The 26,141-nt window shown below is 46.5% G+C and overlaps 1 protein-coding gene across 6 annotated transcripts in view; it reads right to left on the bottom strand.

Annotated features, from left to right (window-relative positions):
- LOC145349163 (CRACD-like protein) overlaps positions 1–26,141 on the bottom strand; it is a 141,712-nt gene that overhangs the window by 82,068 nt on the left and 33,503 nt on the right. For 3 of the 6 annotated variants that reach the window (XM_080197564.1, XM_080197565.1, XM_080197569.1), the window contains exon 1: positions 25,712–25,909. The exons of 1 other annotated variant lie outside the window; for it this stretch is intronic. In XM_080197564.1, coding sequence (XP_080053690.1) covers positions 25,712–25,749 — 38 coding nt within the window. In that variant the 5' untranslated portion in view covers positions 25,750–25,909. Of the gene's footprint in view, positions 1–25,287; positions 25,349–25,711; positions 25,910–26,141 lie in introns of those variants that run through there. 2 more of the 6 variants (XM_080197567.1, XM_080197568.1) reach the window with 2 other exon arrangements.

The raw sequence follows: 26,141 nt of genomic DNA, 5'->3' as shown, positions 1-26,141 counted from the left end.
TGCCTGACAAATCCGATTGAATTGTTTTGAACAGGTCACTACATTTGATAGGAGAATGTCTTTGGATGTTATCTGTAGAAACTTCCAGAAGGCATTTGGTAAAGTCTCTCATGTCAAATTTTAAGTTCATGGAATTGAAGCTAAATTATTGACCGCTTTTATTTGTTCATTTATGAGACATGGGAGTTGTTGGCTGGGCCAGCATTTATTACCCATTTGTAATTGCCCTTGAGAAGGTGGTGGTGAGCTGCCTTCTTGAACTGCTGCAGTCCAGGTGGTGGAGTTATATACCCAGAATGCTGTTAGGGTTGGAATTCTAGGATTTTGACCCAGTCAAGGAATGGCGATATATTTCCAAGCCAGGACGGTGAGTGACATTGAAAGGGAACTTCCAGGTGGTGATGTTCCCAGATATCTGCTGCCCTTGTCCTTCTAGGTGCTGGTGGCCATGGGTTTGGAAGGTGCTGTCTCAGGAACATTGGAGAGTTTGTGCGATGCACCTGGAAGCTGGTACACATGACTGGCACTGTGCGTCAATGGCGGAGGGGTGTGAACGTGTGTGGAAGATTGGCAGGAAAGAGAATCTGGATAATGGGCAATTGTTCTGATTGGCAAGATGTATTAGTGGTGTCCGCACAAGAATCTATATTGAGATCTCAACTATTCACCATGTTTATTCATAAAATCATAGAATCCCTACAGTGCAGAAAGTGGACTTTTGGTCCATTGGGTCTGCACTGACAACAATCCCACATGGGCCACATCCCTGTAACCCCACATATTTACTCTGCTAATCCCCTGACACTAAGGGGCAATTCAGCATGGCCAATTAACCAAACCTGCACGTCTTTGGATGATTGATGATGGGACCCGCTAACCCAAAATCGCTGATCACACTAATATGGAGTTTGATTGTGGGTCAGCATTTTATGGAGGGACAGGTTGGAAGGGCTAAATGGCCTAGTCCTCTATCCCACACACTCCTAACGTCATTTTGCCTCCACTCCTTTAAGTGTGACCGGGTTTAAATTCAAAAACTGAACTTTGTTCTGCTGAGGCCTGTAACACTCTGTGTTCCATTTTGTGTGACTAACAATTGAAATAAAAATAACTGGACTCCTTTTGTAAATACTACTACGACCTTTCAGTCTCTCAAAGGATTCATTTGACTGTCAGCAACATTTTGCCACAGCTCCGGATTACTGGTGCACAGATTTGTGTGTGCGCTGGTTAGAATGCTGGCTCATTAAAAATAAAGATACAAAGGAAAAGGGAAATGATATTTCCTGGGTTATCAGGCCTACTGAGAATGACAAGGTGCTGAAACCACAGGAATTTCATTCTCAGAAGATATTCAGATACAGTTTAGTTAGTCTCCTGATTTGAGGATGATGTCTACTCAGGGTCGGGGGTTACTGCCACAAGTCTTCATGTGACCTGAAGAGGCCTGGTCTCAATCCACAGACCTCTGCCACTGAGATCACCATCAGACTCAGCAACAACTTCTTCCCTGCTGCCATCGGACTTTTGAATGGACCCTACCATATATATTAAGCTGATCCTTCTCTCCACTTCCCTCGCTATGACGGTGACACTATGTTCTGCGCCCTTCCCTGTGTGGAGTTTGCACATTCTCCCGTGTCTGCATGGGTTTCCTCCGGGTGCTTCCGTTTCCTCCCACAGTCCAAAAATGTGCAGGTTAGGTTGATTGGCCATGCTAAATTGCCCCTTACTGTCAGGGGAATTAGCAGGGTAAATATGTGGGGTTATGGGAATAGAACCTGGGTGGGATTGTGGTTGGTGCAGACACAATTGGCGGAGTGGCCTCCCTTTGCACTGTAGGGATTCTTTCTTTCTTCCCTTTGCACTCTATGAACTGTATGTTTTGTTTGTACAGTGTGCAAGAAATAATGCTTTTCATTGTATGCCAGTACATGTGACAATAATAAATCAAATCACAGAATCCTACAGTGCAAAAAGAGGCAATTTGGCCCATTGAGCCTACACCAACCACAATCCCACCCAGGCCCTATCCCCATAACCCCATGCATTTACCCTACCTAGTTCCCCAACACTAAGGGGCAACTTAGCATGAGCAATCCACCTAACCCACACATCTTTGGACTGTGGGAGGAAGCTGCAGCACCTGGAGGAAACCCATGCAGACATGGGGAGAACATGCAAACTCCACACAGACAATGACCCAAGCTAGGAATCGAGCCTGGGTCCCTGGCGCCGTGGGGCAGCTGTTCTAACCACTGTGCCACAGTGCCTGCCTCAAATCAAATAAGGCAGTGCGATTTGGAGAGAATGATTTGCTTATTTTCCTTTGCTCCCTTCAGTCATTGACGTGAATGATAAAGGAGTGCTTCAGAATGTCTCTGAAGCATTTTCTTTGTCCTCCCTGGAATATTGACCGTTTGAGAGTTGAGGAAACTGGTGGGAAAGACAGTTTCCGCATCTGGACAGTGTCCAGTCCATTGCAGTTGATATTTCAGGAGTTTTGCCTGAATGTGTGTGGAACTGGCTTCGAGAAGGAGACTAGCACTTGTTTGACAATCCTCCCATTGATTCAGGAGGATGGAGCGGAGGGATTACTGATAGCATTTGATGTGCTGCTGCTACACAGTCTGGGAATCACTTCAGTGCAGGAATGCGGTGACAACAACAGCTCTGTGCGCTGTTGACTTGCGGAGATCTTCATGAATGAAGATAATTTTGTCCATTGATCTTGATCTATGGATGGTCCTGGTGGCTTCAGAATGGTTTTACATATCAGTACAGTCAGCGCATTGCTGAATAAGCTGGGCTTTGTCTTCCCGTCATGTATTTTATTTTTCAGATTTGTCTCTGGGTTGTGCTGTTGGAATGTTACCTTCTTGACCTGTGACCTTGGATTGTTCTGCCAAGCGATGACGCTGTTTGTTTTGTTCCAGGGGGTCACGTACCTCAGCCTCATTTTCATCAAACCAATTCTGATGATGGTGGAAAGTAGCTTGATGGTCGCAAAAGATTCTGCTGCAAAGCTACCCTTTCCCCAACACTGAGTGAGTGAGTGAGTGAACGATGAAAGCAAAAAGGTCAGAACCACCCAGACAGTCAGGAACCTTCATTGTTACAATAATCATCAACTAAGAAATAATTAACTTCTTCTGCCTCGTTTTTACCAATCATAGTTGATTGTCTAGTGGTATTATCGCTCAACTATTAATCCAGAAATTAATGTTCCGGGGACCTGGGTTCGAATCCTGCCATAGTAGATGGTGGAATTTGAATTCAATAAAAAATATCTGGAGTTAAGAATGTACTGATGACCATGAAACCATTGATGATTGTCAGTAAAAACCCATCTGGTTCACTAATATCCTTTAGGGAAAGAAATCTGCCTTCCTTACCCAGTCTAGCTTATGTGTGACTCCAGAGCCACAGCAATGTATACAATGAAAAGTATTGTTCTTGTGCGCTTTATAGACAAAGCATACCATTCATAGAGAAGGAAAGGAGAGAATGCAGAATGTTGTGTTACAGTCATAGCTAGGGTGTAGAGAAAGACCAACTTAATATAAGGTAGGTCCATTCGAAAGTCTATGGTAACAGGGAGCAGTTCTTGAGTCAGTTGGTACGTGATCCCAGACTTGCTGCCTGCATATTGTCACTGTAAAGTGCAGGCAGCACTAAACACACTCTTGAATAGCTGCCTGACTGAGCAGGGATGGTAAAATCATGAATGGCCAAGCAAATCTGTGCTACTTAAATCTCGTTGCCCTGTTTGAAGGGGATGTGTATTTTGACTGGAACAACCAAAAGGCAAGAGGTACAAGTGTCCGAGCAAGACAGACAGGGTTCCAAGACACTGCAGCATTGGATGCCTTAGTGCAGGGGGTGGACAAGAGAAGGAATTCACCTGCAGTCAGGGACTGGAAAAACAGAAGAGAACGAACCAGACTGTAACCTTTTTGGAGAAGGGCTAGTAATCCTGGGTTCGATTCCCAGCTTGGGTCACTGTGTGGAGCTTGCACATTCTCCCAATGTCTGCATGGGTTCCCTCCGGGTGCTCTGGTTTCCTCCCACAGTCCAAAGCCACGCAGGTTAGTTTGTTTGGCTTAGTGTCTTGGGTACTAATTAGGGGTAAACTCATGGGGTAATGGGGATGGAGCCTGGGCAGAATTGTGGTCAGTGCAGACTCAATGGTTTGAATGGCCTTTTTTTTGCACTGTAGGGATTCTATGGTTCTATGATTCTAATCGACGCAGAGACTCAGGTCTTCACCAGGTCAGGGACGAGAGAAGCTCAAATCAAATTAAAGCAGAAGTAGGCCATTTGGCCCCTTGAACGTGCTCTGCCATCCAATAAGAGCATGGCTGATCTGTTTGTGTTTCAAATTCTACATCTATCCCTGATGGGTAATAAATCAATGCCGAGGCTTGGAGTCTTCACGCAGCTTATTTGTTGGTAATTATACAGTTTTATTATTGCAAGGTTTATTGGCAGTAATAAAACTTACTGGGATTTGTTGAGGTTTTGAATTATAAGTCAACTAATTAAAAGCAATGAATTAACTTTTTTATTGTGTTTACTTCATTTCCGATTTTAGTGTAGTTAATAAATAATTCCACGCATGGCAGGGTTGCTCATACTTGTCGAGTGCACATCCTGTACCATGTGGGAACTCCAGGATGCTGTTCCTTTCCTGGACAAGTGCAGAAAGTGTCACCAGATGCAACAACTCTAGTGCTGTATCTTAGGAGCAGCTGGCGTCACTGAGGTGGACTCGCAAGAATGAGAGCTACATTGATAACACATTTCAGGAAGTGGTCATCCCACAGCTGAAGATAGTGCAGAGGGAGTGGGACTAGATGACGGTTGGACAGACAAGGCAGGGGGTGCAGCGTCCCCTGTGAACATTCCCACTTTCTAACAGATACTCATTTCTGAGTACCAATGGGGGAGAGGGTTCCTAGGAGAGAGCAGTGAGAGTCATGACCAGAGCACCATGGGTGGCTCAATGTGCAGGAAGAAAGGAGGTCAGTATAGTTGGGGGAACAGACAGGCATTTCTATGGTTGTAGACATGACTCAAGATTGGTATGGTGAAATCGTCATGGATATCACTGAGCATTCTGGAGGGTGAGGGTTCACAGCCAGAGGACATGGTCCACAGTGGTATCAATGATAGAAGTGGAAAATGGAATGAGCTCCTGCAGGCTTGATTTAAGGCGACAGAAAAGAGATTAGTGAGCAGAACCTCAAAGGTAGTCATCTCTGGAATATTCCCAAGGAGTATAGAAAAAGGAGAATATACCAGGTGAAAGTGTGGCTGGAGAGAAGGTGCAGGAGGGAGGGATCCAGATTTCTGGGGCATTGGAACTGGTTTCAGTAAGGTGGAACCTGTACAAGCCGGATGATCTGCACCTGAACTGGAACAGGCCAAATACCCTTGCAGGGAGATTTGCTAGTGTTATTGGGAAGCTGGTCGGTGGGACGGGAACTGGAGGACATATTCTGTTAGGGCATTGGAGCAGGAGACAGAAAGTTAGCAAATGGCTGCAAGGCAGAAGAAACGAAAGTTAAAAAGTGAACAGCGCAGTATTTTCGCAATGTTAAAAGGTAAATATATATAAGTGCAAGGAGTACAGCAAACAAGGCCAATGATCTGAGGGCAGATAGATACTTGGCAGTATGTCATCGCTAGAACAGAAACTTGGCTTAAAATTGGCAGCTTCAATGCGAAAACAATAATAGTTGGTCTCTTCAACCACCCTAATATCAACTGGGACACAGGTTTGGAAGTGTCTCCCTTACAGCAATGGACAGTGAAATGCTGAAGACATTGTCTGTTTCTGTTAGCCGATCAGAAGAAGCTGAAAGTTGCGGTCAATGGTAATGTTACCTCTGCCCTGAGGCTGAGGCCAGCCTGCTCAAGGGGGCAGATTTCACTCAGCGCCATCCCTGTGGAACAGAAACCCCGCGTGCATTGTTCCTCACCAGGAGAACTGCACCCCACCCCCCCAACCTCCCCCGTCGCAGAGATCCTTATCCCCCACTTAGGGCCCTTCTTCCCCGTTCCTCTTTGCTCCTCCCCCTCCCCTTTTTCTCTGTCAGGCTTTTGTCAAGGTCCCACGCAAGAGATTAGTGAGCAAAGTTAAAGCTCATGGTACTGGGGGTAACATATTCACGTAGATCGGGAACTGGTTGGCAGAAAGTGGGAATAAACTGGTCCTTTTCAGAGTGGCAGGCAATGACTAGTGGAACACTGCAAGGTTCCATGCTGGGACCCCAGCTATTCACAATATACGTTAATGATTTGGTTGAAGGAATTGAGTGCAATATCTCCAAAGTTGCCGATGACACTAAGCTGGGTGGTAGTATGCGTTGGGAGGAGAATGCCAAGAGGCTGCAGGGTGACTTGGACAGACTGGCTGAGTGGACAAATACTTGGCAAATACAAAATAATGTGGATAAGTGTGAGGTTATCCACTTTGGTGGCAAAAACAGGAAGGAAGATTATCTGAACGATGGCAGTTTAGGAAAAGGGGAAGTGCAACATGACCTGGGTGTCATGGTGGAACAGTCGCTGAAGATTGGCATGGAGGTACAGCAGATGGTGAGGAAAGCTAATGGCATGCTGGCCTTCATAGCAAGAGGATTTGAGCGTAGGAATAATGATGTCTTGCTGCAGTTAAAGAGGGCCTTGATGAGGCCACACCTTGAATATTGCGTGCAGTTTTTGTCTCCTAGTCTATGGCATGTCAGCTATGACTCTCACTAACTTTTACAGATGCACCATAGAAAGCATTCCTTCTGCTTGTATTACAGCTCGGTATGGCTCCTGCTCTGCCCAAAATGGCAAGGAACTACAAAAAGTCGTGAATGTAGCCCAATCCATCACGCAAACCAGTCTCCAATCCATTGACTCTGTTTACAATTCCTGCTGCCTCAGCAAAGCAGCCAGCATAATTAAGGACCCTACACACCCTGGATATTCCCTCTTCCAGCTTCTTCTCCGACGCAAAAGATACAAAAGTCCGAGGTCACATACCAACCAACTGAAGAACAGCTTCTTCTCCGCTGCCATCAGACTTTTGAATGGACTACCTTGCATTAAATTGACCTTTCTCTATACCCTTGCTATGACTGTAACACTACGTTCTGCACTCTCTCTGTTCCGTCTGTATGAATGTTATGCTTTGTCTGTAGAGAGCGCAAGAAACACTACTTTTCACTGTATGCTAATACATGTGACAATAATAAATCAAATCAAATCAAAATCAAATCAGATATTGAGGAAGTTCCCCAGACTGGAACTGACATAGGAAGAGAGAATGGATCAACTGGACTTATACTCAGTGTAATGTAGAAGAATGAGAGGGGATCTCATAGAAACATATAAAACCCTCATGGGACTGGACAGGCTGGATGCGGGAAGAATGTTCCTGATATTTGGGAAGTCCAGAGCTGAGGGTCACAGTCTAAGAATAAGGGGCAAGCCAGTCATAATTGAGATGAGGAAGAATTTCTTCACTCAGAGTACTGGAATTCTCTGGAATTCTCTCTGTTGGAGCCACTGCATTAGATGAATTCAAGAGGGAGCTAGACATGGCCCTTGTGGCTCAAGGGATTAAAGGGTATGGAGAGAAAACGGGAGTGCATGATCTGCCATGATCACATTGAATGGTGGTGTAGGCTCGAAGGGCTGAATGGCCTACTCCTGCACCTATTTTCTATGTTTCGATGTCATGCTGCAGACCAAAGGGGACAGGGTTAGAAATGACAGCACCCATCATTGTGAGCAAGTGGGTGGGGGTGCTTGTGAGCAAGAACCCTTGAAATGAGATGCAAAGCTTTCAGCATGTGCCACACCTGTAGATCTGAGTAACTAAATTGCAGTACAAATCTCCAAACACTGCAACTAGTTAAGTTTATTGATTAGTGTCACAAGTAGGCTTACATTAACACTGCAATGAAGTCACTGTGAAAATCCCCTAGTCGCCACATTCCGGCGCCTGCTCGGGTACATTGAGGGAGAATTTAGCATAGCCAATGTACCTAACCAGCATGTCTTTGGGACTGTGGGAGGAAACCCACGCAGACATGGGGCGAACGTGCAGACTCCACTCAGACAGTGACCCAAGCCGGGAATCGAACCTGAGTCTCTGGCGCTGTGAGGCAGCAGCGCTAACCACTGTGCCGGAGGTGGTGACGGAGGGAGGGGTGGAGGAAGCTGCTCCTGAACACATGTTCAGTTGTGCGTAGTTAAGGGACAGAACTATCTGGATTGAGATCAAAAATGACACCACTGGACTCGAATCAACATGATACGTCGACTTGAGATCACAATCTACCTTTTTTACCCCACAATTCCAGTCTAGACCCCCTCCCCTTCCCCCCTCCCACACTCTGAGAATGACCTCCTCAAAATGGTGTCTGCTGTGACCAGTAATAGAAGTGTCTGGATGTTATTGCCGCATCAACAGCGGCGAAAGTAAAGGCACCATGCAACCGAACCTTGTGGCCTTCAGCTCTCACAGGCTGACAGAATTTGAGTAGTTTAATTTGCAGTGGGTACATTGCACAGATTGTTCAGAACACAAGGATCAACGTGCACACATAGCTGTCCATTGGGTCTGTGTGCAATCAGCAATGAACAATCTGAGCTCATCAATTTTTACAATCTTGCCAAGTGCTTTAGTGCAGTTCAGTTCTGTATTATCCTTCAGGGCAAATGGTACCGCTTTGTAAAGTTCAACTACTGCCTGTCCATTGTGTAACAAGTTGATGCTGTCTTCTCTTGGTAAACAGCCAGGAGCTTGGAGCAAATCACTGGAAAAACTGACATCGAAACAAAGGTTTCTCTCTTCCCTCCATTACGGTGTTGGCTACCCCACAGCAGCAATAGCTAATACTGGCTTCACCTGCCGCATTCTTTCACATTCCCTCAATCCTAGGTAACGAGAGATAGTATATTGTGAAATCTAAGCCCGTTTCCATCGCCACAGGAAGGTGCTTAACAGTTTAAGTGACCTGGGTCTCTGCCTACAGACAAAGCAAAAACAGTCATGCTCATGATGCTGTGTCCAGTATTAATCTTCAGGGATAAAGGCAAGATTACTGCAAATGCTGGGAACCAAACTCTTGCGGAAATACTCAGCAGGTCACTCAGTATCTGTGGAGTGGACAAGCAAGTCAAACTGTCCCATGTGGACCCTCTAACATGCAGTGTTACAACTGGAGCACTGACTTCTGTGTTCACAGACACTGGCTAACCAGCTTGTGAGTAAACTTTGGGAACCCAAGGCTCTCAGTAAGATTCATGAAGACTATATTCTAACAACATTCACTAAATGCTGTTCCAACACCCTGGGCACTGTCCCTGGCCCACCCAGGGACTTCAATGACCTCTAACCCCTTGGCATGGCCATCATACCTGCTCTCCGCTGGTGAAGATCAGTAGTGATTCTGTCGCGCGCCCAAAGGCCAGAAAGTCCCGGAAGCTGGGGGAATCTGGTGTCAAAGAGGCTAAGCATACTTAAAGGCCATTTTAAATAATTGGTCTCATGCCCTTCCTGGGCTCACACCAGTAGAAAGGAGCCAGCATGATCGCAAACCATTTGGCACCAGATGTCAAACCCATTTTTAGGCTGGCAGGCAGGATTGGCACAATCTGCGTCAGGCATGGCAACGCTGCAAATTTGCCCCCCAAGAATCTAAAATGTGTCGAGTTGCATTGTTGAGGACATCTTACACTGAACTGTAGGATGCACAAATAACATTATAGTGCTAACAAACTGATGAATACACTTGAGTGGATCACTAATGCCCATCTCCAACAAGAGAGAATCTCACCGTCTCTCCCTGGCATTACCATCGCTGAAACCCCCACCATCAACACCCTGGGAGTGACCATTGACCAGAAACACAACTGGACTCACCATATAAATGTTGTGGCTACAACAGCAGGTCAGAGGCTATGAATCCTGCAGCGAATAACTCACCTTCTCACTCCCCAAAGCCTGGCTTCATCTACAAGGCACAAGTCAGGAGTGTGATGGAATACTGTCCGCTTGCCTGGATGGATGCAGCTTCTATAACCCCCATGGAGCTCAGCACCATCTGGGACAAAGCAGCCCACTTGATTTACACCCCGTCCATCACTTTAAACATCCACTGCCTCCACCACCAACACACAATGACACTATTATGTACCGTCTACAAGATACATTGCAGCAACTCACCAGTTTTCCTTCGATGGTACTTTCCAAACCTGTGCCTTCTACCATCTAGAAGGACAAGGGCAGCAGGTGCCTGGGAACACCACTGCCTGCAAGCTCCCCTACAGGCCACTCTCATTCCTGACTTGGATCGCCATTCCCTCACTGTCACGAGGTCAAAATCCTGGAACTCTCTTCCTAATAGCATGTGGATATGCCTACACTATATGGACTGCAGCAGTTCAAGAAGGCAGCTCACCACCATTAGGGATGAGTGATGGCCTAGGGCAACAATGCTCACCTTCCAAAGAATATTTCTTTATAATTCTCACTAAGTGCCTTGAAAGACAGTATAGTACAAAATATCACCTGCAGTCTCTTTCCTTTAAACCGCACTCCTTTCATCCGGGGAATGGACAATTAACAATCCTAGTTTTTAATCATATCATTTTTTTCACTAAAACTTACCAAGTAAATTGTGACTTCCTGGGGTCTTATCAATGGTCTCTGCCACCAGTTCCAATCCTCTCTCCTGACATGGTCTCATATTGACCTAGAGAGTTTGCAGCCAAGAAGCCCTTTTTAATCCTGAGTTCAGCTTCCAATCCTCCACCCTCTCCTGTGCAAAGAGCCAGCATCTACTCAGTAACATCATTTATATCTGCCTGAAATTTTCAATGCTTTTGTCATAGAATCATAGAATCCCTACGGTGCAGAGCTGCCATTCGGCCCATCGAGTTTGCACCGATTCTTTGACAGGGTATCTTATCCAGGCCCTCTTCCCTCCTGCCCTATTGCTGTAGCCCACACATTTGCCATGGCTAGTCCATCATATCAACACATCCTGGGACACTAAGGGACAATTTAGCATGGCCAATTACCCTAACCAGCACATCTTTGAAGCGTGGGAGGAAACTGGAGCGCCCAGGGAGAATGTGCAAACCCCCATAGACAGTTACCCAAAGCTGGAATTGAACTTGGGTTCTTGGCGCCATGAGGCAGCAGTGCTGAACACCATGCCACCAGGTTTTGTCATCTCCACACACGACTGACTATTCCAAGAATGCTATTCCTGTGGGCCTCCCATCTCCCATGCTCCTTAGACCTTCAGCTCACCCAAAACTCTAATATCCTTATCCCTTTCTGCAGCAACCCACTCCCCCCTCAGCCCCACCTCACTCGCCCCTCTAACACTCAATTACCCGCACACATTCTCAATCACTAATGCCTTTAGTTTAAAATTCTCTACTTCAAGCTTTTCCCTTCATGCCCTTGCCATGATCTATCCTCTCCCCACTTGATATTAAAATGTCTACACCTCTGACTCCTCCCTCTACTGCCTTCCATTAATTATGGTGAACTAAAAATACTAACAAAGTAGCTTATTCTGGGAGGAAGAACTCACAACGCAGAGGAGGAGGGCTGGGTAGGCTGGATAGCTTCAGTAATCAGCCCTAACCATCATGTTAAGGAGCTGCTGCAAATTCACTCGTTTATAACATTGTTATTTATATCCATCAAACTATTGAGGTCATCATATTTCACCAAGGCAAATATTTTATTTTACTTTCTCACAAACACTTTTACACAACAAAGGCCTAATCCTTCTCCTATATGTAGCCCTTTGCTGAACATGTTGATCTAAAATGATAACGCTATCTGCCCAGAAATAGAGTTGCTGGTGTTGGATTGGGGTAAACACAGTAAGAAGTCTCACAACACCAGGTTAAAGTCCAACAGGTTTATTTGGTCGCACAAGCCACTAGCTTTCGGAGCGCTGCTCCTTCATCAGGTAAGTGGGAGTTCTGTTCACAAACAGGGCATATAAAGACACAAACTCAGTGGGAGTTCTGTAACCTGTAAAGACTGGCATTCCAAATGTTATTTTGTAAATTGAGTTTGTGTCTTTATATGCCCTGTTAGTGAACAGAACTCGCACTTACCTGATGAAGGGGCAGCGCTCCGAAAGCTAGTGGCTTGTGTTATCAAATAAACCTGTTGGACTTTAACCTGGTGTTGTGAGACTTCTTACTGTGGCCAGAAGTAACCAGGTTTGTCAACAGGTGAGACTTTTGAATGGATCCATCCACTTGGTCCATATCCGGCACTGTCTCAAAAGGTGTTGGGCCAGCAAAGCGGGACATCCATCAATCACGTGTGTCACCACAATGCAGGGGGATTCACCCCGGGGCCATTCATGAGAGCTGTCAAGTTGACCGACCCTCAGGGCTCAGCAGCACCATAAGAGGCAGTGGGACCATAAGACCAGAGGCAACTCTTACCCAGGAGGACCAGTCACTTGGCAGAAGCCAAGGTCTAAGCGAGCGGAGGCTGGAATGAATGGAGACAGAGTTGCTGTCAGACTCTTCCCATGCCTCTGGGTTATTTAACAGCATTTCCTCAGATCCATCACACCAGCCCATGGGGACCAAGGGTGGCTGCAGTAACTGGGATGGACTGGAAGGAAATCGGCCCTTATTCTCCATTCCCTTAACATTCGCTTGTTGCAGGCACTGAAGGAGTAGCCAGCAACCTCCCAGGGACAGGCAATTCAAGTTGAGGCAGTAGACCTCAGTGCCCACATTTTCAGTCATTCTGGACACAATTCTGAACAAGGTCACACAGGAGGGTCTGATCCCAGCCTATTTGCCGGATTTACACATTTACCCTGCCCTGGCTGAACTTCCCTGGTGCCAATATTTGTTAAAAAGTGGTTAAAGTCCTGAGGCATTGCTCCTGATGTGTCTGGATTCTGGTGAACAGTTTTGATATTTTGTACACCATAAATACTTATTTTTTGAACACAGAGTGAGACAATGTTTTGATTGAAAGTTAATCCCCTTGGTACATCATCCGAAATGATATCCTCCGTATACTGCCACTCATTTATCCTTCGCATAGTCAGCTGGGTTCTTCCTCAGTGACAATTCACTGTCATGGTTGGCCCAGGGATAAATAAGGAACGACAGCACAAATGGAGGATGAACCCAGGGCCACTGACCCTTTCAACTGCCTCCATGTATTGAGAATGCCTTTGGAGAAATAATTCACAAAAGCTTTCTGTCCAAAGGGAGAGATGGTGGAGGCGATGATGTGTGGTAACTTGGTCAAATTTTCAAAGTGGCGACCCATTTTGCATCCTCTAAATCCAAAGTTCTTATCGTCTTCATGGTTGCGATTCCTCGCCCATTTTTTTCTCAGCTGACTGTACGTGGTGTTCTCTGGTGGTCTCTCATCCTGTTAACTTTGCTCGATCGATCCTGTGAGAATCCAGGTGATTGTGCCAACTTGTACTGATGACCAATTGAACCCGAGGTCAGTGAGGAGCCGTCAAATTGCTTTTCAGGTCAATGACAGAACAGTCCCTTCTGAAGATTCTTTCTGTATCTGTAACAGGGTGTGACTCTTTGAAGATGTGCACCATGGCTGATGTAGGACATTCTATAGTGTGATAAACTATAATGTTAGATGCACACATGTGCATCTCCCATGAATTTGACCATGGTAAGTTTGATGATACCTTACCTTAAGGATGGGAGTTTTAACATTGCAACGTGCAAAGTATTGTTCTGCGGCTAACCCATGTCACTCTTGGCCACAAATTCATTGTTATCACTCAAACCAGCCACCCATCCATTGACCCTGTCTACACTTCCTGCTGCCTCAGAAAAGCAGCCAGCATAATTAAGGACCTCACGCACCCCAGACATTCTCTCTTCCACCTTCTTCCATCTGGAAAAAGATACAGAAGTCTGAGGATACACACCAACTGACTCAAGGACAACTTCTTCCCTGATACCACCAGACTTTTGAATGGACCTATCTCGCACTAAGTTGATCTTTCTCTACACCCTAGCTATAACTGTAACACTACATTCTGCTCTCTTTCCTTATCTATGTATAAGAACATAAGAACATAAGAAATAGGAGCAGGAGTAGGCCATCTAGCCCTTCGAGCCTGCCCCGCCATTCAATAAGATCATGGCTGATCTGTTGTGGCTCAGTTCCACTTTCCCGCCCTCTCCCCATAACCCTTAATCCCCTCTCTTATCAAGAACCCATCAACCCGCTTCTTGAAAATATTTAGCGAGGCAGCCTCCACCACTTCAACGGGCAGAGAATTCCAGAGATTCACCACCCTTTGAGTGAAGAAGTTCCTCCTCAACTCCGTTCTAAACCGCCTCCCCTTTATCTTGAGGCTGTGCCCCCTAGTCCTACTGTCTTTTTTGAGCGGGAAGAGTCTCTCCACCTCTATCCTATCCATCCCATTCATCATCTTATACGTCTCAATGAGATCTCCCCTCATTCTTCTAAACTCTAACGAGTACAAGCCTAGTTTATTCAGCCTCTCCTCATAGCTCAATCCCCTCAACTCCGGTATCAGCCTAGTAAACCTCCTCTGCACTCCCTCCAGGGCCAAAATATCCTTGCGCAGGTGCGGTGCCCAAAACTGCACACAGTACTCCAGCTGCGGCCATTTATATAGATGATCTGGAGGAGGGAACCGAGTGCAGGGTGTCGAAATTTGCTGATGACACCAAGATTGGGGGAAAGGCAAATTGTGCGGAGGGTGTGGAGAGTCTGCAGAAGGATCTAGATAGGCTGGGCGAATGGGCCAGGAAATGGCAAATGGAATTTAATGTTGGCAAGTGTGAGGTGGTCCACTTTGGTAGGAAGAATGGTAGGAAGGACTATTACTTACGTGGCGAAAAACTGCAGCAGGCGACGGTGCAGAGGGACCTCGGGGTCCTTGTGCATGAGTCGCAAAAACCCAGCTTGCAGGTGCAGCAGGTGGTCAGGAAGGCAAATGGGATGCTGGCCTTCATAGCGAGGGGGATTGAATATAAAAGTAGGGAGGTCTTGCTGCAGCTGTATAGTATGCTTTGTCAGTATAGCACTCAAGAAACTATACTTCTCACTATATATTAATACATGGGACAATATTAAACCAAATTAAAAATCAGAGTTTAATTTTTACTTGGTGGGGCAAAGTAAAACATTGAAAAATGTTTCTAAATTTTTGTTGAAAATAATCAAAGTTTTAAGTTTGTTTTACACCTACAACAAAGTTCTTCTGAGGCAGTCCCTCGAAGCCCAGGATGACTGGCTTCCACACTGAAAATGAGTCCTCAAGTGACTGAGGAGTCCAAGCGTGACCTACCATCTCTATCCCGGGTGGCGCAGATGGTGGGTGGAGGAACTGGTGAGTGGGATGCCTGCGTTGTCATGTGCTACTCGTGCTGTTGATGTTTGGCTTCAGTTTGCTTTGGGTGATAAAACTCCTGCCCGGATGCTTTTCCTCCACTACAACAATAATTTTCCACCTGACATTTGAAGTTTGCCTGTTGGACGCATGCTAAAGGCAGATCGCCCCTGTCGTTGCTCAAAGATATTTTGCCGGGGGCTCCTTGAGTCTGGAAAGAGGAGAAGGATGGGCGTTTTCAATGAAAAAATTTGGAAGTAAATTTGTAAGAGGGCTCTCACAAGCAGCTGTGATTTAAAATCTCAATCCTGTCTTGCTGATAGATTAGGGAGTGCTCCGTCTCTCAGCAAATTACCAGGCCGATGTTGACATGTGGTGGGTGCCCCATGGAGGTGAACAGGAATAGAGTCTCCAGATAGCTTCTTGGAAGGGATTATTGGTGGCAGGGTTGCCAAACCTTCTGGATTGCTCTGTTGTCTCCAAGAACTGGGGATGGATTTTCCAGGTATTTCTGCTTCCCCCACTCCCCACCAGCTCTCATTACAGAGAAGCAGCAAACACCACATCACATGGACAAATTCTATAGTTCCAGAAAATACATCACAGTGGGTTGGCTCAGACTCTGCTGAGGAACACTTCAACTTATTTTTATTCATTCATGGGATGTGGGCATTGCTGGCTGGCCCAGTATTTACCAACCATCCCTAATTTCCGTCGGCCATTAGAGAGGGCAATTAACAGTCAGTCACATTCCCATGGCTCTAGAGTCACATGCAAACCAGCTAAAAATGACATATTAGTGAACCAGATAGGTTTTTTTTATGACATTGAAGCAGGTTATCTATGATTGCAACAGGATCTTGATTAATTGGGCTGATGAATGGCAGATGGAGTTTATTTTAGATAAATGTGAGGTGATGTATTTTGGTAGACTGAATCACAGCAGGACTTACTCAGTTAATGGTAGAGTGTTGAGGAGAGTTTTAGAACAAAGAAATCTAAGAGTCCAGCTTCATAGCTCCTTGAAAGTGGTGTCACAGGTGGACAGGGTGGTGAAGAAGGCACTCGGCATGCTTGGTTTCATTGGTCAGAACACTGAATACTGGAGTTGGGACATCTTGTTGAAGTTGTACAAGACATTGGTAAGGCCACACTTGGAATACTGTGTACAGTTCTGGTCACCCTATTATAGAAAGGATATTATTAAACTCGAAAGAGTGCAGAAAAGATTTACTAGGATGCTACTGGGACTTGATGGTTTGAGTTATAAGGAGAGGACGGATAGACTGGGACTTTTTTCTCTGGAGCGTAGGGGTGATCTTATGGAAATCTACAAAATAATGAGGGGCACTGACAAGGTAGATGGTCAATATCTTTTCTCAAAGGTAGGGGAGTCCAAAATTAGAGGGTGTAGGTTTAAAGTGAGAGGGGAGAGATACAAAAGTGTTCAGAGGGGCAATTTTTTCACACAGAGGGTGCTGAGTGTCTGAAATGAGCTGCCAGAGACAGTAGTAGATACAGGTATAATTTTGTCTTTTAAAAGCATTTATACAGTTACGTGGGTAAGATGGCTATAAAGGAATATAGACCAAACCAGGGCAATTGGGATCAGCTGAATGGTAAAAACTGGGTGGCATGGACAAGTTGGGTTGAAAGGCTGAAAATTTAAAAGAATCAACAATGGTTGTACGGTCATCTTTTTATAAATTTCACCATTAGCCTTAATGAGATTTGAACCCCGGCCCCAGGGAATTATTCTGGATTATGAGTCCAGCGACAATACCATTACACCACAGTCTCCTATTCAATAATACAAAGCTTATTTCCCGTCCTGTTTAATATAATGGAGACAACACAACAGACGCTCAAAAGGTTTTCAAAAACATATTTGGATCAACCTCATTGCTTCACTTTCCTTTAATTATTGATAGATTTTGCCAACTGTTCATGTTTAATATTTCTAATTCCATAGGTTATTTTTCTCCTCCCACATTTGGCAATTTTGCCACCTATGCCCTTTGGAGTTGATGCTCAAGGTCCTGAACCTTCAGATCTGGCTTGTTCTCATTTCCAGAAGTGGAGCCAACCAGTAGCAAAAACACTAAAGTTTGAGACAAATGTGTTGTGATGAACAAAACCTGTGGGAAATAAAATGAGATTCCCGTGGTATCTGAGTGACCTGAAACATAACGGGTTGTGTGTGGCAGGTCCTTTATAAATATGTGGCTCTGGATCTATTGTCCCCGATGCTTTGTCACACTGATTATTTTCCTGTCTCATTCCTGGGTCTGCTGTAGACCAATTGACAAAGATTGATTACCACGACGTTCGAGGAATCATTGGCAACAAAAATTATGTTCGAGGAATCATTTTTGTGTTGAGCAATTTCTGTCTTCCTGAGACAGGAGACACATTGAGCGAGAAGGTATTCCGTGGGCTGAATTTTATGTCTGGGTGTGCCCAGAGTCGGCATGGGTCGAGCAGAAGCGAAGCTAGCCCCTGCCGTGATTGCGTTGTGAACGTGATATTACGCTTGTTGTCCAATTAACGGCCATCCAGCATGAAACGGGATGTGTTTGGCGACAGGATATCTCAGTTCCCCACCCTGGGATTCTCAGTGTGAACAGGATAGGATGTGTTTGGGGGCAGGATGTCCCTGTTCCCCACCCTGGGATTCTCAGTGTGAACAGGATAGGATGTGTTTGGGGGCAGGATGTCCCTGTTCCTCAGCCTGAGATTCTCAGTGTGAACAGGGTGGAATGTATATTCTTGGGGCAGGATGTCCCAGTTCCCCACCCTGGGATTCTCAGTGTGAGCAGGGTGGGATGTGAAACGCGCTCTGTGAAAGGCTGAGTGCTGCCAGAGAGGGTGGGTGGAAGATGGGCACTGAGAAAAGGGAGTGTGGGGACTGGTGCTCCAATGTGTTCCTTCAGTGGGTCAGTCACTGCAGAGCTGCATCTGGGAGCGGCTGACCCATTGAGAAATAAATATCAGTGGGACATGATGCCACGAGTATCTGTGCAGAACAATCATACACAGGCCTCAGTCCCCAGGCACATTCGTTCATTTTATTTCAGCCCTGAACTTTCAACCCACTCTGGACTCAGGTTGCAACTTAAATGTAAAGGCCACTTGGCTCGCCTGCCCACCCTACTTCAGGAAACATAGTGGAGAACATGTCCCTGTCTACGTCAATGGGGACAAAGTGGAAATGGTTGAGAGCTTCAGGTTTCTAGGTGTCCAGATCACCAACAACCTGTCCTGGTCCCTCCACACTGACGCTCTAGATAAGAAAGCCCATCAAATTGGTGAGCGTCATAGTGGACATATTGAATTTCCTTAATCTCTACTTTCTCAGAAGACTAAGGAAATTCAGTATGTCTGCTGTGACTCTCACCAATTTTTATAGATGCACCATAGAAAGCATCCTTTCCGGAGTCTCACAGCTTGGTATGGCTCCTGCTCTGACCAAGACTGTAAAAAACTACAAAGGGTTGTGAATGTAGCCCAAATCATCATACAAACCAGCTTTCCATCCACTGACACTGTCTACACTTCTACTGCCTCAGCAAAGCAGCCAACATAATTAAGGACCCCAAGCACCCCGGACATTCTCTCTTCCTCTTCTTCCATCGGGAAAAAGATACAAAAGTCTGAGGTCATGCACCAACCGACTCAAGAACAGCTTCTTCCCTGCTGCCATTGGACGTTTTAATGGACCCACCTCGCATGAAGTTGATTTTTCTCTTCAGCCCATCTATAACTGTAACACTATATTGTGCACCCCCTCCTTTCCTGCTCCCTGATGTACTCTATAAAAGGTATGCTTTGTCTGTGTAGTGCGTAAGAAACAATACTTTTCACTGTAACCTCAAAACATGTGACAATAATAAATCAAATCAAAGTAAAGGCAGACAGGCAGCATAAAATTCTATCAGTTACTGTGTAACTAATTTAAATTGCCTTCTTGATTGTTAATGGGTGTACTTTCAACTTGCCCGCCCACCAAAATATCGCAAGGGTGCACAATGACATTGGAACATGCACCTGGCATCTTTTTATAGTGACCAGTGCCTTGTCCCTGTGATACCCATATGGTTACCAAACCCTCTGGGATTCAGAGTGGCATGGTGGCACAGTGGTTAGCACTGCTACCTCATAGCATCAGGGACCCAGGTTCGATTCCAGCCTTGGGTGACTGTGCGGAGTCTGCATGCTGTCCCTGTGTCTGGGGGGGGGATTTCCTCTGGTTTCCTCCCACACTTCAAAGATGTGCAGGTTAGGTGGATTGGCCATGATAAGTTGCCCCTTAGTGTCAGAGAGATTAGAAGGGCAAACACATGGGGTTATAAGATAGGGCCTGCCTAGGTGGGGTTATTGGTGCAGACCCAATGGCCTCCTTCAGCACTGTAGGATTCTAGGAATCTTCTTGCATGAATTTTACAAGCTTTTGGCCGACATCAAAATGACAGTGATCAAAGCTGAGAATAATTAACCCAGCATTGATGACAGACTGATCCTGGATCCCTCCTGGCCTCTATCGTTCAATAATACACTGGGTGGCATGTTCAAAAATTCACAGAGAACCCCACAACCGATTTGTGACTGGTCCCTGCAGAGAGTGCAGGCACTGACACCGTTTGTGATAATGTGCAGTGGAGGGAGATTCTCACACATTACCCATAATGTATCAATGATTAGCATTCAGGTTCATTCACTGGCACAGCCAACAAATCTGCAATAGATCACCCGGGCATTGAAGACGCAGGTTACAAACTCAAGTGCCAGCTGACACTCAGTGACACCTGTTTTAGCAAAGGGAGAAAGCAATAAACAGATCCATTTCTGGCAAGCACGCCAAACAAGATTATTCCCAGGACATCCGCAGAGTGAAGCTAATCAACTATTTTTATTGCAGCCTCCTTAAAAAGTCTTCCGCATCGACAGGTTTATGTTTGGTCAAGTGTCCCTCATCATGTTGATAGTTATACAGCTAGATTTTTCTGGAGTCAGAAATAGGCCACGCCGCCTTGTGTAAAGGGGGGAGAGGTGCCCTGGGAAGCACAATTCTGATAAAAGGAATGGATAAAGTAGACATGTAGTGGATGCTTCCACTAGTGGGGCAGTCTACGGCAAGAGGCCATAGTCTTAGGATAAGGGTTAGCAAGTTTAAAACAGGGTTGAGGAGAAACTACTTCTCCCAAAGGAATCTGTGAAATTCGCTACCCCAAAGTGCAGTGGACGCTGGGACAGTGAGTGAACTTAAGGAGGAGTCGGATAGATTTTTAACTGGTCATGGTTTGAAGGGTTAGGGGGAAGGCAGGAAAATGGGGGTGAAGAGCATAATCGAATGGCGGAGCAGACTCGATGGGCTGAATGGCCTGGGTCTGCTCCTGTATCTTATGAACTTATGAACAATGATGTGGCAATCACTAAGCTGACTGCCAGTGGGCAAAGGTAGCATTCAGTCTAGGGCTGCCCTGTAAAAAGATATTACTGCAGCAATAAAACGTCTGAGACGGCCACCAGTAAAGATAAGGCCGGCACAGCAAAGAGACAGGCAACAGGCCCCACGGTTTAGTGACAACCCCAGGCGGGTTCTCCTCCAGGCTCCTTGGGCATGCTGAGAGGTCCTCTCCCCTAGCGACAGGAGGGGAGAGCCATCTGCCAGACCAAAGATGTCTGGATGAAGATTGCAGAGGAGGTCAGCAGTAGTGCAGTCATCTCTAGAGCCTGGCTAATGTACCGCAAGAGGGTGAATGACCTTATGAGACACCTCCCCACCCCCCAAAGTGGTTGCACAACATGCTCACCTTAGGGCTTACATGTGGCAAAGCATGAGGTTTAGCTAGATAGAGAAGTTCCAGGCATTGGGACCAGGTAGTTGCTGTGGCTGTGGCAGACGTGACTGCATACCAGTGGAGCATGTTACTTCAGTGAAGAGCAGTATCATAGATTCATGGTATCCCTACAGAAGAAGGCCATTTGGCCTATGAAACCTGCACCGACAACAATCTCACCCAGGCCTTATCCCCATAACACAATGCATCTATCCTCCTAATCCCCTGATACTAAGAGGCACACTTAACATGGCCAATCAACTTAACCCGCACATCTTTGGACTGTGGGTGCAAATCGGAGCACCCGGAAGAAACCCACGCAGACACAAGAAGAATATACAAAGACAGTAACCCAGCCGGAATTAAACATGGGTCCCTAGCGCTGAGAGGCAGTGGTGCTAACTATCATGGCACCGTGCCACCCATAACTGTTCTCTTGCTTGGAAATTTGAAAACTCAGGTACATTCTAAAAGAATGAAACCACAAGGTTCATGGTTTCAAAGAAAACGTTACTACACAAAAATCAGGTATATGAATCACTACACTCTGCCTTAACCAGGAGGATATGTTAAAGATCTTAAAAGTACAATGAACACAGTCACTTATTCGCGCAACTGAACTCTTTAACTCAAATTTCTTCTGCATCCAACTTGGCTTCTAACTATCAAGTCAGATACTTATCGAAAATTGGAAGATTGAGCACACAGTCTGAGCGCTGTTTCAAAGCTTTGTATAACGGTTGAGATTTCTTGAGCTTTCCACTTACTCGCAGCAAGGCTTTCCCTTCAAATCTCCTCCAATCATCCCAAGGATCCTAGGGTTGTTGTTTCTAGTTCAATGCAGAGTATTACCAGTATCTTAAGTGTGGCTATCTCAGGGCAGAACCCTACTGCTTCTAATACTCTTCAACCCTGTTGTTTTGCATGTACTCTGTCTCTCTTTACAGGTCGGATATTGTGAAATGTCAGTCACCATTAGTGGAGTACATCACTTAACACACACACAGACACGTGCACACACATGCTCACACACACGCGCATACACAATCTCCATCAAAGGTTTGGATAGGCCAGACCACATCACTAGCTATCCAGTTATTTATTTGCTGTCCACAATGTTCACTCTAACTGGGAACCTAATAAAGGCTAAGGTAATGAAGGGGGAAATACCAGGGTTGCAGACAACTATTGGGCCGAAGGGCCTGTTTCCAAGCTATAAACCTGTATGAAGCTTGGATCTGCCACAAGGAATCATCACGTGAATCATGCCTCTCTTAATGAGTCCCGAGCATCCCTAGCGCGTAACATCTTGCCTGTGCTTCTTGAGACTCCTCAGCATCCTGTACCTGGTCATCATCTTCATCCCCCCATCTCCTCACCACTGGAAGAGGCTTTGGGTTTAACTGTCCTCCCATGTGAAACAGCCAGGCTGTGTAGGGTACAACATGAGAGATCCTGAACTTGGCTTCTGCCAGAACTGTCAAGGTATCTGACCAGTGCCTTAGGCAACCTTACAGGCTGCTTGGTGCTCTCTCAAATTGTCCCAATCATAGATGTAATACTTCTGTACTTCAGTGTGAGGGCTCCTCACAGTAGCCATGTCTTCAGTAGGAAGTCCGTGTCACCCAGTATCCATCCTTGAAACCAGGTAGGGCTCTGAAAAGCTCTTGCATCTGGGACTGCCTCAGTACGTAGATGTTGAGGCTGCTTCCCAGGGCGCACACCCGATGGAGCAGCTTGGAGTGGCCAAAGATCAGCCGTTCGTCGATTGTGGAGATCCTTCTTTGTTGAGGAAGACAGCTGGGTCTGTGGGAGCAGACTCCTGACCTGCCTAGTCACCTAGAAGGGGCCACTGGTGACCATCTCGATGCAGCAGACTGGGAGATTTCACAGATATCTCCAGAAGATCCTGGCAATGATCCAGGACAGGAGTTCACTTTCAGTGCCACTGAAACTGGTTACCACCTCCTGTGGAACTCAGCCCGTACTCTGACATGGTGTCCAGTTCTGTGATCTTTACTGACACTGCTGCTCAGACAGCTGACAGTAGCTGAGCCACAGTGTGCACACCCTCTCTGGTGGGTAACTTCTCCTCCATGCAAGAGGCTGATAGCATACCATTCTGTGCTTTTCCCCTCCTCCACTCCCTCCCTTAAGGCTTGGTGCTCCTAATGCCTCACTGCCATTGCTCTCTCCCTCTCTCTACCCTATCATTCTCTCTGCCATCTTTCCCTCTCTCTGTCACTTTCTCCACCTTTAAGCTGCTCTCTCCTTCTCTCTGACACTCTCTCCTTCTCTCTGCCGCTCTCTCCCTCCCTCTCCCTCCCTCCCTCTCCCGCTCTCTCCCTCCCTCAGACACTCTCTCCCTCCCTCTGCCGTTCTCTCTCTCCCTCCGACACTCTCTCCCTCCCTCCGACACTCTCTCCCTCCCTCTGCCCTTCTCTCTGCTGCTCTGTCTCTGCCCCTCTCTTCCTCCCTCTATCACTCTCTCCCTCTTTCTGCCATTCTCTCCCTCTGTCACTTTCTCCCTCTGCCACGCTCTGTCTCTCGCTGCCCTTCTCTCTGCCGCTCTCTCTCCCTCTGTCTGCTTCTGTCTCCTTCTCTCTGTGCAGTCTCCCTCTCTCTGCCCCTGTATCCCTCTCTTTGCCCCTCTGTCCGCCCATCTCTCCCCTCTCTCTGCCTCTCCCTCTCTCTGTTGCTCTCACTGTCTCTGTCGCTCTCACCCATTAACTCCCCCTCTCTCTCTCCCCCTCTGCTGCTTTCTCCCTCTCTCTCCCTCTCCCTCCCTCTCTCTGCCCCTCTCTCCCTCTCTCTGTGGTTGCTCCTCTCTGGAGGAACCAAACTCTGACTGGATGAGGCCCATGGCCCATAGTTTCACCAGGTGTCCAGGGGTTCCTTCCCCACACACACGCCAGCATTCAGATGCCACTTTGGGAGCATACCCTCCTGGCATTGCTTCTCCTTCTCTCCACTGCCTATGCCAATGCCCTCACTCTTTCAGCTGCCCTGTACAGGGTTCACAACAGGAACTGAACTCCCACTTGTTACACCTGACAAGATTCTGAAACTTTGTGGCTTCAGTACAGAGCTGGGGAAATCCACTGAGTCTAGGTAGAAAATAAAGAAGCAACCATCTCAGAAAGATTAATTACCCGCCTGTCTCAAGGAATCACCTCACCCATGCTAACTGCCCTGGGAAAATGCACCCATGGTAACCACAGATATTTAATATAAATATTTTTAGTAAATTGAGATGATTCAAGTGAGGCGTGGACCCATACACCCATTGATTTGCCTCGTTAATCCAATTCCAATGTTTGAAATAGCCCCAAACTAAAACACAGTCTGTATATCATGTATCTTTCTATTTGGGGGAAGCAGTGGCATGATGGTATTATCCCTGGACTGGTAATACTCTGAAGACCCTGGTTCAAATCCCATTACAGTGGGAAAATAAATCTGGAATTAAAAGTCTAATGATGACAATGGTCATAAAATCGCCTCTGGTTCAGGCGGCACACTGGTTAGCGCTGCTGCCTCACAGCGCCAGGGACCCAGGTTCGATTCCCAGCTTGGGTCACTGAGCAAAGTCTGCATGTTCGCCCCCGTGTCCGCATGGGTTTCGTCTGTGTGCTCCAGTTTCCTCCCACAGTCCGAAAGACATGCTGGTTAGGTGGATTGGCCATGCTAAATTGCCCCTTAGTTGTCAGCTAGGGTAAATACATGGGGTATTGGGAATAGAGCCTGGGTGGGATTGTGGTCGGTGCAGACCCGATGGGCTGAATGGCTTCCTTTTGCGCTGTAGGGATTTTATGATTTGCCCCCAGTGAGGACGGGGATAGATTCCCGAATGGTTCTGTGTTAATTGGAGCACAGCTACCAGTTTCAGTGCGTTTGAGCTTATTGAAGGATTTGCACAGTCAAATTTGCCCATCCATCAAAAAAAAAGACAGGACAGAAAAAACATGACCAACAGCCAAAGAGCTTCACCTTTACAAACACAAGAAAGAATGTTCTGATTATAGTACAAAAGTTACCACGTCCCGTTCACTCAGCACAATCCCAACTCAGATTGCTTCTGGCAATAAAGATGAATAAAGCAGGTTTGATAGCTTTTGACAGCTCTTCTCCACACGGACAGGCACTGATTCCAGTCTGAGAACTCAGCTCGCAACACACACAGCCATGGTGGATCTATTCTCTCTCTTATCAGAGATATTCCAACCCAAACAACATGTTTTAATTCTGAGTGTGTACTCAGCAGTCCGTCAGGGTGTATGGTGTGGCTGTGTTGGAGTATGAGCTGTTGATGAGACTGCAGGAATCGCCCTTTGCACCGTCCCAGTTGTACACACAACACACACACACACACACACACTCTATCATGAAAAGTTTAGTGGCTTTAACCTAGCGAGGTCCCGAGCTGTTCTTCCAGCACGCCCCCACCCCCAGTTCACTTACCTCGAATCAGCTCGCAGGCAGTGGTAGAATCCAGCCATGTTGCCCTGTGCTGACCTCCTCCTCCTCCCCTCCCCTGTCACAGGCTTTTTTCACAAGCTACACACCAGAAAGCAGGCACGGTGACTGCGATGTGTCTCCGTCCGGGGTTTGCAAATGCACCACTCCTGCACGCCTTTAGTGATTAGCAGCGGGGGGTGGTTGGGTAACTGCTCCGTTTAAAGGGTACAGTGCTCCGGCTAAGGGTGCAACATCAAGCCTGCCCCCAGTCCAAGATGAGTTTTGCGCTGATCAGCTTACCTCTCCCCTCAAAATGACACTCCCAACTTTACTCGTGGCTTTAAGCTGGAATGAATTTGGTGCCGTAAATCACTTCCCCACAACCGCTGCCTGAACTTGTTCCACTTTGTTCTGTTTTAAGTTTTATTTACTC

Source organism: Carcharhinus amblyrhynchos, chromosome 10 (assembly GCF_965287045.1).
Source record: "Carcharhinus amblyrhynchos chromosome 10, sCarAmb.v2.hapA, whole genome shotgun sequence".
In the NCBI taxonomy this organism is placed as follows: domain Eukaryota; kingdom Metazoa; phylum Chordata; class Chondrichthyes; order Carcharhiniformes; family Carcharhinidae; genus Carcharhinus; species Carcharhinus amblyrhynchos.
The sequence above is the reverse complement of the archived record's forward strand: the minus strand, read 5'-3'. Positions and strand labels throughout refer to the sequence as shown.